This window comes from Trachinotus anak, unplaced genomic scaffold (assembly GCF_046630095.1).
Source record: "Trachinotus anak isolate AG129_WGS33_773 ecotype Australia unplaced genomic scaffold, CSIRO_AGI_Tana_v1 ptg000009l, whole genome shotgun sequence".
NCBI classification, from domain to species: Eukaryota; Metazoa; Chordata; class Actinopteri; order Carangiformes; family Carangidae; genus Trachinotus; species Trachinotus anak.
Genome location: NW_027273860.1, coordinates 16,817,223 through 16,830,000, shown reverse-complemented (window position 1 = coordinate 16,830,000; position 12,778 = coordinate 16,817,223). Strand labels below are relative to the sequence as shown.

Here is a 12,778-nt window from a genome sequence, read left to right as displayed (position 1 = left end):
TCCACACACGCTCATGCCAGCTGAGCCATGTGACCCCCACAGTGTTTAATTACTATGTGACTGACTTTTGGTAATTTGTCATCATTACTATTGTTCGCAGTAGTAGTGGCGGTTGTAGTCCTGGTAATTCTTTATATTTACGTTCTTGTGTCAGGTGGTTTGCATATGGCTGCCCTTACATGGGATTATTTGGGCATTTCCTTAAACTAATGACTGATTGCCTTGAATGCTTTAAAATTGAAGAGCAATCCTGATTCACTAGGGGTCAAACATGGGTAAGAACAAATCAGTGATCTGCACATCAAACAAAATCCAGAGGGAAGAATGCAGAATTTCTGAAACTCAAGACTATGCTAGTGCAGTGTCTCTGTGACCTTGATCAGTCAATAAATAATAAGATATCTTGGCCGTCATTTCAGTTTTTTTCCTGTTCCTATTTAATTGGGTTTAGTATGGGATGCAAAGCAAAACATTTCCACTGTCTGGTGGAGCTGACACGACACAGTATTTACACTGTCCTCCACTTCCTCCACTCTCCATCAGCTCCTCTGTTTCTCCTCCCATCCCCCATGCTCCTCCTCTTCCTGGCTGAAGAATCAATGTCAGAATAATGAAGACAGAGTATTGATTGCAGGATGCTGTCCGGCTGAAAATGGAGCTTTAAAAAAAACTGTGAGATGGTTTGTCCCCATCCTAACTTATATCTATTTGAAACCATGTCTGGCGTCTCTGGGATCCTGCTCAGTTTTTACTTACTTTACCATATAATTTCCATACTTGTATGCTGTTATTTTTTTACTTGCATACCGTTATTTGGCTGCAGTGACCCACTTTCCTCGTGGGCATCATTAAAGTTTCATCTTACAGGAAAGGAAGGAAGATGCTGGTGTAGGAGAGAAGGAAGGGTTGAGTGTGTTTTCATGTTATTCTTGTTCATAGACAGTTGTTAACTGTTTGTGTCTGTCTCTGCCTTCAGGTATTAAAACCGGTGGTTAGTCCGGAAGTCAACCATGGACTGGGCAACAGGAGACTCATTAACTTTTCCCTGTCAGGTATGCTACATATGTCCGTCTTTTTCCTTCCATCTATTCCTGTATTGCTTTACTCCTATACTCAGTGCCCTTTAATCAATGTGTCGACACACTAGGTCCTTATCTGACTCTTCTCTTCACCTGCACCTCTCTCTATCAATGTCATTTTAGTGTTGACTGTCTAAAAGCATCAATACTGTAGGTTCAAGTCAATGCCAGCCAATGTTCGTGTAAAAGCAGATGTACAGTATAACAACATGATAAACTTGGGACATTTATTGTTTCAATATTGTGCAATACAACACAGATTAAAATAACACCAAACCTACCTGTGTGACTTTGTAAATTATATGTACGGTCACTTTACTATCAATTGGTTCTTATCACAGGCTACAGTGTCCAGCAGCAGTTCTTTGCTTTTTACAAGAGAAATTATCTCCTGTAAATCAGGGGTTTTATAGTCTGCCACTGTGTTCATCCCCTCAGACAAAATCAAGACAGTTGCTTCTTTATCATTAATCTTATTCTTAATTATATTAAGGAGATAATCATGCTTTGAATTTGGAACTTCAGGTTACATAAGGCTTTAGGAGATGTAAACAGGAAGTATAATGTTGCCATGGATTGAGTGAGTTAGCTGTTGGCTACAACTTGAGCTTACATTTGTTTGCAGTTTGATAGTTACCATTAAAAGTGAGCTGAATTAGCTAGTAGCAGGTCCCGTTTACACCCATGGATGTCCAGACAACTATACATACTGAAGAAAACTTAAAAATGTGATGATTCACAAACAGTTTTTTATAAGGCAGCATTCCCTATATGCACAGCAAACCCAAAACTACAATTTAAAGAAGACGATGATGAAAAGTTTTCTTGTAAACATTTAGAATCAAGCAACTCGCTCTGCAAGACTAAATCAAATATATGTGTGTAGTGTGCGCATTAGTTCCCACTTGAATCTGCTACATACACTGTAGGTCTTACATCACTGATCATTTAGTCTTACATCACATGTAACCTTGGATTGGTGAGAGGATCCCCCTCCAGCTGCCTTTATAACTCAAATTATGCACACACCACTTAAAATCCAACAACCATGACACATATTTAAAAAATAAATAAATGTATATCAGCAATTTCAACTTGCAACTCTACTCTGCAATGTTGTGCTCATTAACAACAGCGCACAGGTAAGAAGACCTGTTACAATGTTTTTCACTCAGCAGGATTTTTCCAGTAATCCCCTGTATAAAAAGATGACTGCAGTGTTTTTACAAAAGCTTCACATTTACCTTATGACAAACATAATGGATGCAACAACACGAACAACTCTTAGCTGCTAACTGTGTCAGTGGACTCATATCTTTTTCATTCACACCCCTGAGCTGGATGAATCTGGGTTAATCTTTCTCAAAGGATTAAAAATGAAATTAAGTGTAACTGGCTTCCTCTGGATTTCTCATTAACATTACCATAACTCAATCATTTTTGCCATACTCTGCATCAAAATATAAAACAAAGATGTTTTGTGGCTTCACTGTGGAATTTATGTCAGTTTTTGGTAACACAGCACACCCAGGGCCATTTTTTTTTTTCCATAATTAACTGTAGTTTGCGTTTTATATGAATTGTCAGTTAGTTGGATAAGCATAACAGATTCAGGAAATGTCTTTGAGATTCATTGAGATTGATTTACTCCAAAAAAAAAAATTACACACAGCCACACTAATCAACACTGTCACAAATATGATTTGTCATACGAAGTTGTACTCTGTCAGATGAATGAGTGTTTCTAGCTAACTTCAATCTGTCCTGCAGCTTTATTGTTCTGGAAACCAGTCTGTCCCAGTTTAGAGTTGGTATGGGAAATTTTGGATTTGTCACACCAGCTGTGATCTGGAGCTATGGCTATTGTATTTGAACTTAACAAGGAATGTTAAATATCTTGGCAGCCTATGTAGCAAGGTCTTATAAATGAAGACTCAGGTATGCTGATATATTCTAGATGCCAGTGATAACCATCCAACCTTTTTATACAATGTAAAGTGGTGAGTGTGACAGCTGTGTTATCTAATGAATCAAATGGCACTGTGGTAGACAGCATTCAGTGGTTTAAGAGCAGTGGCAGCAGCATGAGCAAACAGGATGTTTACATACAAAACATATATGTTTTCAAAGGAGAAACAAGCTTTTTTGGTAGAATGACCCAATTTGAATTCTTTTTTCTGAGCAAGATGTTTAACATAAGTTTTCTACAACAATCTTCGGATGATACCTAAGTATTTATGCTGCCGTACTATAGCTCTCAGTTTAGAGCAAGGGTAGGAATGGGAACATCAACAGTTTTTGTGAAAGTTTTGTGTTTTTTGGGTTTAGAAGATGAATAGAGAGGTCACTAAAATGAGACTTTAACATGAAGAAGGCCTGGTTGGTTTGCAGTGGGGCCAAGGTATACAAGATGGTATCATCAGCATAAAAATGCACTTTACACGGCTGAGTTAGAAAATAAATACTAATTATGTACAGAGGAAATAGCAGCTGGCCTAAAATTGATCTTTGAAGGACCCCTTTATTTACCGACTGGGGAGAGATATGATTTGAATCCGTTTTAAGCAGAATTATCTGCTGATTTAACAAAATATTGTGATCAACAGTATCAAAAGCCCCTGACAAAAATACAGCACAGTGTTAGTTTTTATCTAACAATCAACATATTTCAAGTAATTTAGGTTATTTCTCTCTAGGAAACTTTCTCGGAAATTACAGTAAAGTCTTAACATTTTACTTCCAAACATAAACTGAAATGGTGTTTGCTAACTCATTCCAAACCACCAGGAATCAGATTATGGTGGAGAAACACTGAATCCTTTATTCATTTATTTATTTATATTGACATATTTAGATTTTGGGCATAAAGATAAAAACTTCATATTCAGGAGTTCAAAAGTTTCATTGGACTTGACACAGATTGAACACTTGGCTTCTGATATTCTTCTAAGTTTTTAAAATTCAGACAAAATACTTGGGGTTGTACTTTGATGGTGTTGCTCAGGCAATATGCAAGCCTCTTTTATCTCAGCACTCATCTGAATCATACAGATCACTAATGAAAATCCTTCTGTGTCAGTCTCACACAAGGGCTGACAGAATACACACATTCTTTTGTGTCATTCCTATTTCACATAACCCCGTCCTCGTATGATTTCATGTCCTTCAGACCTCCAGGCAGTTGGTTTGAAGAAGGGGATGTTCTTCAATCCTGACCCGTACCTGAAGCTCTCCATCCAGCCTGGAAAGCACAGCATCTTCCCCTCACTGCCGCACCACGGCCAGGAGAAACGCTCCGGGGTGGTCTGCAATACAGTCAACCCACAGTGGAGCACAGAGGTACACACACACAAACACATAGCTATACACTTTGTCTTGCATGTCTTGAAAGATTTCTCTGCTATATTTAGACATTTAAATATGTTATCAGTATCCATATTGTTTCCTGTGTCATTTGTGTCCAGGCTGCACCTGCCAAGTACAATCCTCTGTAAGTTCAGCTTAAAGTCACCTGCTGTTATTGAGCAAGCAGCGAGGAGTTTGACTTTAAACAAAAGTGAAGGTTAGGAATCCTAAGAGTCTGACTCTATGTGTGTTCTTCAGTCTTTAGACGCTGATTGTCTCTGACTGTAAGAGAAGCTTGAAAACACGATTAAAAATAAAATATGCAGATGGTGATCTGCTGTGGCGACCCCTCGAGGGAGCAGTCGAAAAACAATAGTTTTCTAGTCATTAGATATTTTTTTCTTCCAGTCTAGTTTTTCTTTGTGATATTTTGCCATCAGTTAGCAAGCTAAGTTAGCAGAAAGACATCTTTAGCTGTGTATACCAGAGTGTAACAGCTCTCCCACAAACAGTGTCCATGTCACTCTGATCTTCAGTAATACAACAGATTTACTGTTGACTTAATGCAGTGATATTCCTTCAGCCAACACCCAGGAATATTTAAATGGCCCACTTTAGAAGAACAGTAACATTACAATCACATCTCTGATAATATTATGTCAACTTTTTATGAATGAATGTTTTCTTTGTTTGTTGTAGCTTTCACTCGGAGCGTAGATAAATTTAATCTAAAAAAATCTGTTTTTTTAACCTCCAAGAACAGGTAATTTTAGCTAACATTACTGGTAGAGACATAAGAGACAGGAAAATAGTTTTTACTAGTTTTACAGTCATATAATCTGTGATTCTGTGGATACAACGCAAGTGAATAATGTAGTAAATAAGACTTTGAATTAAAACATGAATTCAAAGGCTATTTTTTAGTTTTTAACTCCTTTTTTTTATTGTTGTACACAATTAATTTTCAACAGTGTCCGTTGATTAAACTAACCCTGGTATTTTTAAGTGTGTGAGTTCATGTCTAATATAGGGAAATTTGAGGATTGGTCTATATGTTTTTTCTTTAATGAGCATTGATAGAAAGCAAACAACATATTATGAATTTAGTCCAGGTTGAATAAATGAAAGGATTTCTGAAGGAAAGAAAATGTCCGTAAATTCATATGTTCCCAATATAAACCAGTACAGTCGACTACACAACACAGACAAGGGAAGAATGGGGGCTTCTTTGGTTTCATTACTAGAGTAAGAGGATCAATGTAATCCATGAAAATCATGTTTGCTTTGTGGAAAATGAGATCAGACAATTGATTTTCTCATTAAGGACTTTCTCTTGGAAAACCATATGTTTCTGGAAAATTCATCGCTCATCAGTCCTGTTGTGGACACTGTAGATTAGCGGCACGAGAAATATGGATTAAATAATATTATTCCATATTCATCCCTCTGAGTATGCTTTATTAGTAAAAATCTGAATAAAGAACAGTTATCTTCATTTTGTAACTTGTGGAGAAATATCCATATAATTTAAAATCTGTAAAATGAGCTCTCGACAGATTAATAATGACTGAAAATGAAAATATTTTATGACAAGCTCTATCATGTTTAAAAGAAAATATGTCCTGAAATAAAATGAACATTTCAGGCTCAAGATAAATTATATAAGGAAGATTACATGATGGTGGCATTTTCCTGTAACTATTGTTATGTTTTAATTGGCAGAAAATTAATTAGCAACTAGTTTGATAAATGAATCATTGTTTTATTAATTAAAAAAACTCAGACTCCAGCCTCTCAAATATTAGAATTGCTTTTCTTTCTTTGTATATTGGTGGATTTTTGCCTGAACAAGAAATATTAAGATGCCAGCTTGGGCTCAGGGAAATTAAAACAGGCATTGTTCACTATTTTCTGATCACAATCAGCAATTAATCAATAATGAAGGTAATTGCAGTCTTAATTTAGAATGTCACTACATTTGACCCAAATTGACATGTCTTGTGAGCAAGATACACTCATTCATCTGACACTGTCTCACAAATACATACGTATATACATACATCCACGTATATATGTGTATACTGTATGTGAGTGTGTATGTAACAGTCAAATGTTTTAGAGTCCTCCATTTTTCAGTTTTACAAAAAATGTGTAAAAGGTCCAGTGAATAACATTAAATTGTGCAAAGGTAATTGAACTTTAAAAAAAAAAAATAGATCACCAAAAACTAGAAAATCATGTAAATTTCATAGATTTTTTTCAGGCATTAACAGACTGGTTAACTCCCAGGTTTCATGCAGCAATGGAAGTAAATGAAGCGTTGAAAGTTAATGCAAACAATTCCTACAGGTTTGTACAAAGGCATTGTTGGAGCAAACTGTGTTACTACACTTATGTATTATATTACACCACTGTAGTGCAGGAAGTAGGGCTGTAATTTGCTGTCAGAACGGTGAGAAAAAGACGAGGAACAAAGGAAGACAAACTTGTCGATCAGAGGTTCATCCAACAGCAAAAATCTTGACCCAGAAGATTAGAACAGGACCAGATGGTAGCTTCACATGATTCATTTTTAAAATAAAATCTTTATTTTTTATTTGTTCTATGCTTTCATTTCAGAAATACCAAGACATTACACTTTGTAAATTTCAGTAACAACTGGAAAAATGTGACCAGTAATCTTTAACCATTTTGAAACTATGTCATTGTTACCCAGCAATTTAAAGCTGCATTAAACATTATATACATTATAAGTTAGTTTACAAGCCAAGACAGACATTGAAAAGTTAAAGTTCTCAGTGGCTTTATCATTATGAGCGGCCTTTTTTATATTACATGTATTCTTCAGTGATTTGATTTAATACTGATCAAAAAAGTAAAGATAAATTCAGCTTTTAGAAAAAAAGACTTGTAGTACGTTGTATACTGTAAATAATAGATGGAGATTTCGGCAGTTTAGAATAGTGCATGTACTTTTCTCTGCACTTTAACTGTAAAACTGATGTTGAAGATGCAGAACTGCAATGCATGTCCAATTAGTGGTCGTCTTTCTTGTGTTATGTCGATATTTGTGCATATGCTGCTGATTCAGTCAGCTTGAGAAGCTACAGAGAAAGCTTTTATTTCAAGGAACCCTGTCTGAGCCGAACAGATGTACTTCTGCAGATGAACCAGATTTATACGCAGCCATTGGCTCAAATAACTCACCTTTACTTTGCCTGATGGGCGGAGGTTTCTCAGGATCTACTGCAGGAATAACTGTTAATGTTTATTTTATAGTATTAAAGGCACAAGTGAACAACATTATTAGTGATCAGTACTGTTATTTGGCGAATTTCAGATTGAACGGTTATTAGAGAGAGAACGTGAAATGTTGAGTGACTGATAAGAGAGTGATGCTGTGGATAGGTTAGACCATAACAACACTGGAAATGACTCAGTGCTTCGTGCATAATATTGAGCTATTTTCTGTCAGACTATTGTGTCCCTCCGGAGACTCCATACACGGATGTAATGCAATGTCCCTCTTGGCAGCATCCACTCAGCTCAAAGCCACTTTCCCTTTCCAAACAGCTCCCATGTTGAGTGGAGCTCGGCTTGCTTGGCAGTAATGCACAGTATGACTCTAATGGGTCTCCACAGCCTGCTTGTTCAGTCAGCATACCAACCATACTGCAGTCCAGAGCTTTGCAGATTCCAGACACAGCTCTGAATCATCTTATAATAAAATAAAATGATGAAATATTACAGCACCAACAAAATGTGCCAAGACAAGAACTGATCCCTGGAAACCTGCACAGTGCTGGAAAGTGTGTTTTTGGAGTAGAATACTTTTTTTGAATAATTAATGTGGGGTTATATTTATCTTCTTGCCAGTATGTCAGATCAATGTTGACCTTGATTAATGCCACTGTATCTGTTGGTTGAGGATGAGGATGAGCAGCAGTGTTTTACTCTCCTTTAGTCTAAAAGACGTTTAAGTAGCTTTTAATTTGGACATGAATAAAAGTCTGTAATGCTACATTTGAATACACTAATGTTGATACAGGCCCAGAGCTGTGTGTGGGCGTCATTTTCTCGCATGTCCAAATGAAATGAGTTCATTTTAATTTTCCCTGCTAGATTTCTTTGGAAGCTGATTTCTAGATCATAAAAACACTTCAAGTCGGGTGTCTACCTGTTACAAGTGCACGACAGAGACTTCAGACAGGAAAGTAAGAAGAGTGAGGCAGAATAAATTAGTTTCGTCCAAAGTCTGACTAAAACAGAAGTCTTTAAAAATCAGATTCTACCTCTGAAGATGTCACTGCAGAGCCTAAAACATTGTCTTGTGTCACATATACAGTTTAAAGAATAAAGCCATGGTTCTGAGATATGGCTGGAAGCAGTGGAGCAGAGCAAAAATCCCTTTTAATAAGTGTAAACCTCTGCATCTGTAGTGGTTATTAGGGTTGTCAGTAAACAGTAAGTGTTTTGAACACATTTCAAAAAGTCTGCACTCTCTGAAATCTCATCATATTTCATCCTCTTTTCTCAACATACTGAAAAGAGTGCGAGAAGCTTTCACTGTGAGGCTTTACATTATTTCATTCACAGTGTTTTAGGTCTTCATCAAGCTGCAAGCACAAGACAGAGCCAAAAAGTCATCTTACTCCAGCCCCTACGCTGAGAAAGGGTTACTCTAGTACTGAATCAATAAAGATAAAATGAAATAAGACCTCATTGGAATCATTTTTCTTTGCAGAATTACGGAAAATTAGTTTAGTGCAGCCCAGACTGTCGCAACATAGAAGTAGCCCAATAAAACTTTAGAAACCTAAAGGCATGATCCGTTGATATAAAAAACAGACAGCCCAAGTATTAAAACTGGAAACTCAGGATAAGACCTGCTCTCGTTCTTAAACTGAGTCACTGGTCTTATGTTAAATAATAATAATACTAATAATAATAATAAACCTTTAGCCCCTTTCAGAGTGTGGAGAGTGTTTCAGATACAAGGAACAGTCCATCAAACCATTTATTCAGCCAACAGCAAGAGTTTACATATCATGCTAAAAAGATGAAATTTCAAACTACAGATTAAAAACAGTGTTTTAACTCCTGTGGGCCCCCGGGTACCTTACCTCCCCTGGTCCCCTCAGTATGATGGCCCTGGGAGGATTACTGACCTGCTGTATTCAGCTTTACTGCTTAATCTGATTCCTAAGAGTAACCTCGTTTTACATGTGCATGTAAATGTACTACATTTTATATTTTCTTATTCTGTGAAAGTTTGGGTGTGTCTTTGTTCTGGACTCACAAAAACAAAACCAGTGACATTAAACCCAAAGTTGAATATTACTAAGAAGAAAAAATGATCAGGGGGTGGGAAAGGTAGAGGTAAAGGTAGCTATTCTGATAGTATTAGTGTATTGATTTGAATATACACCGATGAATCAATAAATGTCATGAGTTTTCCAGACTAGTCAGCTTAAGTGCAGGAAATTCAGGTTATGTGGCATTGGATCTTGTCACCAGCCGCATTTGGTTGAGGGTGGGGATAGAGCTGCTGCTAAGGGTTGCAGGCCTACAAGGGGAGGTGATTTCTCCACAGTGTTTTACTTATTTTAGTTGTGACTTTAGTTTATTTTCAGATTTGCAGTTATAGGAAATCACTGTATTGGTCCACACTCAAACCCACAGGAAGGCGCCTGCCCACAGTGTGTCGGTTTCTTCAGTCCATCTCGTCAGTATGCTGCTGTGCCTCACGGTACATTGAGGTTGCCTAATGGTCATATTTGCAATTCATTGAATATTTTCTGTGAAACATTTTGGAAATTGCTTCAGCGAGAGAAACTCTTTGTGGTTACAGTGCAAATATTCATAGTATGCGACAGTATTTGAGTGCAATATACATAACGTGCAAAGTGTTGCAGCCCAACCATAAGAGAAATAAAACCCTCTAAAAATTTTCTGGCCACAACAAACCTCAGTCTTTTCCCCTTTCACAAATGTATTCTAAATGTAAAAACATCAGTATGAATCCAGTGTGCAGCCCAATGAAAATGACCTTTCTGACCATGTGAGGATCAATGCCTTTCATGTGGAGAGAGGCATGCAAACCTATACTGTCCCTCATTATGTGCCACGCTGTAGGTCATGCTGCTGTGTGGATGGTGTGTGGAGCTGTGATGAAAGTTTCCGTTATCTACCTTCCTGCATGTGAGAGAGACTCTGGCTTGGCTGGTTACAGTAGAGCAGTGATAAGGTCACCGGGCCCCAATAGAGAACTGAGTTCACTGTATGTGCACCACATAATAATGCAGACAGTTTCTGCTGTGGCTGTGGTCACGACTGTTGAACCATCTACTGGTCTTTTATCTCTCACCCAACAACACAGACATCTGAGTCTATAAGGAAACAGACCTGCATCCATTTAGTTTGATTCTCAGCTGTCAAACTAATAACACAGTGAAAACATGCAAGTGTCATAAAAACAGACAAAACAAGGCACGTGCGATGTTTTGTGATTCAACATACACACAATTATGTCACATCATCCACATCCCTATAATATATAAGTTAGTTATTTTATCAGTTATAACCGGCATATTTAACAATATATATAATCATATATTAAACTACATATTGAAGTCATATTTGTTTGCAGTGGCTTTTATTTTGAAGTATCAATCCCTGATGATGGAAAACCTGCAATGATGATGATGTAACTGATTGATCTGGCCGGGAATGGAAAATATTTTTAGCAAGAACTGAGTTTGTGAGATTTATGCTGACTCATTAAGGCTGGCTTTAAAGAAAACTTTTTTTCCCCATTATAAAAAGCATGTAAAAATAATCAGCCCTTTTTTATGTAGATTAAAGTCTATTGGATCTATTTTAGCTCAGAGTGATAAATAAATCAGGCAGACTGATAGATGAGCTCAATCTGAGTAAATGCAGACGGACAAGAAGTAGCCAGAATGAAACAAAAGACATGTCTGCGATCATTTAGAGGTTGTGTATTTCTATAGTTGACGTCAGCGCTGTGTTGATGGAGCTGTCTCTGGATATTTTTGTTCTGAGCATATGTGAGATTTATTGCATGGTCTCATTCGCTGCTTTTAAAATATTAGCAAAAGCTTTGGTCCTCCATTCGTCCGGTCCACACTGTATTCTTAAGACCAAATCTCGTGCTAAATACAGGCCCAATTTCCCTGCATCCTCCTGCTCTCCTCTACTCCTCCCATCTCTTCCTACCTCCTCTCCTCCTATTCCTCCCGCTGCACAGCTTCATTTCACTCCCACAGATTAGAGTCTCTCCACTCTCTCTCCGCTACAATCTCACCCTCTTTATTAAGTTTGTCCCGCATCTCCCCCTCACCAGCACACATTTTTTTTCTCCGTCTGCTCCCTCCTGGCTCATCTTGTAAATTATTCACTTTGACTCCTTTTCATCCTCCTCCTTTATCACCCGGCACACTGATTGCCCCCCTCACCCCACCACCCCCACTCTTCTTCTCATTTTTCTACCTCCTCAGCACCACAAAGTCATTTCCTTTCACCCCATGCAAACAGATGCACTCCTCACATGTCTGCGCTCTCTCCTTTCTTCATTTCACTCCTCTTCCCTGCCCTGTTTTTGTCTCCATTCATGTTTCATTTTATCTTTTTTCATCTGTCCTCTTCGAACTGTAGATAAAGTACACAAAACAGTCAAGACCACATATTTACAAACCGAACACAGTGAAAATGAAACGCACATACACAGGGTAACTGAGGGTAATGCTGGCTAAAGTGCAGCTCAGTTGTAAGGTTAGCAGCTAGACTCAACACACACACACATACACACACACACTCCAGCATTTCTATGTGCTGAAATCCGTTGACCCTCTCTGCATTTTTAAATTACATCGTTAAATCTGTATTTTTAGTAGCTTTTATGTTAAAGTGATATTACAAACAACAAATATTGATGGAATTGGTTATTGTGCGAAGAAAAAAAGGAAATGTTATATATATTTCTTTTAAATTGTTAGTTCACTAATCCTTCTTATAATCATGTTCATTTTCCTTGATATTTATGATGTTAACTGCAGGAGAGTCAGAGGGCAACATATGAAAAAGTCAGGGGGACAGGTCGCCCCCTCTCCCATCTCCCATCAAAAATACTCTTTTTCTCAATGTTTACTGTTCATACTTTTGAATTATTATTTATGTTACACACTAATACGTCTGTTCACTATGAATGAAATGTACCTAACAAGAAAAAATTATTAGATACTGCTGATGAGCCCGACATGACATGATGAGCCAAATTACAAAAACAAACCAGATTCATTGAAGCTGAAGCTCTGATGTCTTTATAGAAACCT

The 12,778-nt window shown here is 37.4% G+C and overlaps 1 protein-coding gene across 3 annotated transcripts in view; it reads left to right on the top strand.

Moving 5' to 3' along the window:
* The window catches only part of LOC139625538 (E3 ubiquitin-protein ligase HECW1), a 78,599-nt gene that overhangs the window by 27,890 nt on the left and 37,931 nt on the right, over positions 1-12,778 (top strand). For all 3 annotated transcript variants that reach the window (XM_071485594.1, XM_071485592.1, XM_071485593.1), the window contains 2 exons: positions 977-1,052; positions 4,249-4,418. In XM_071485594.1, coding sequence (XP_071341695.1) covers positions 977-1,052; positions 4,249-4,418 — 246 coding nt within the window. The remainder of the gene's footprint in view (positions 1-976; positions 1,053-4,248; positions 4,419-12,778) is intronic.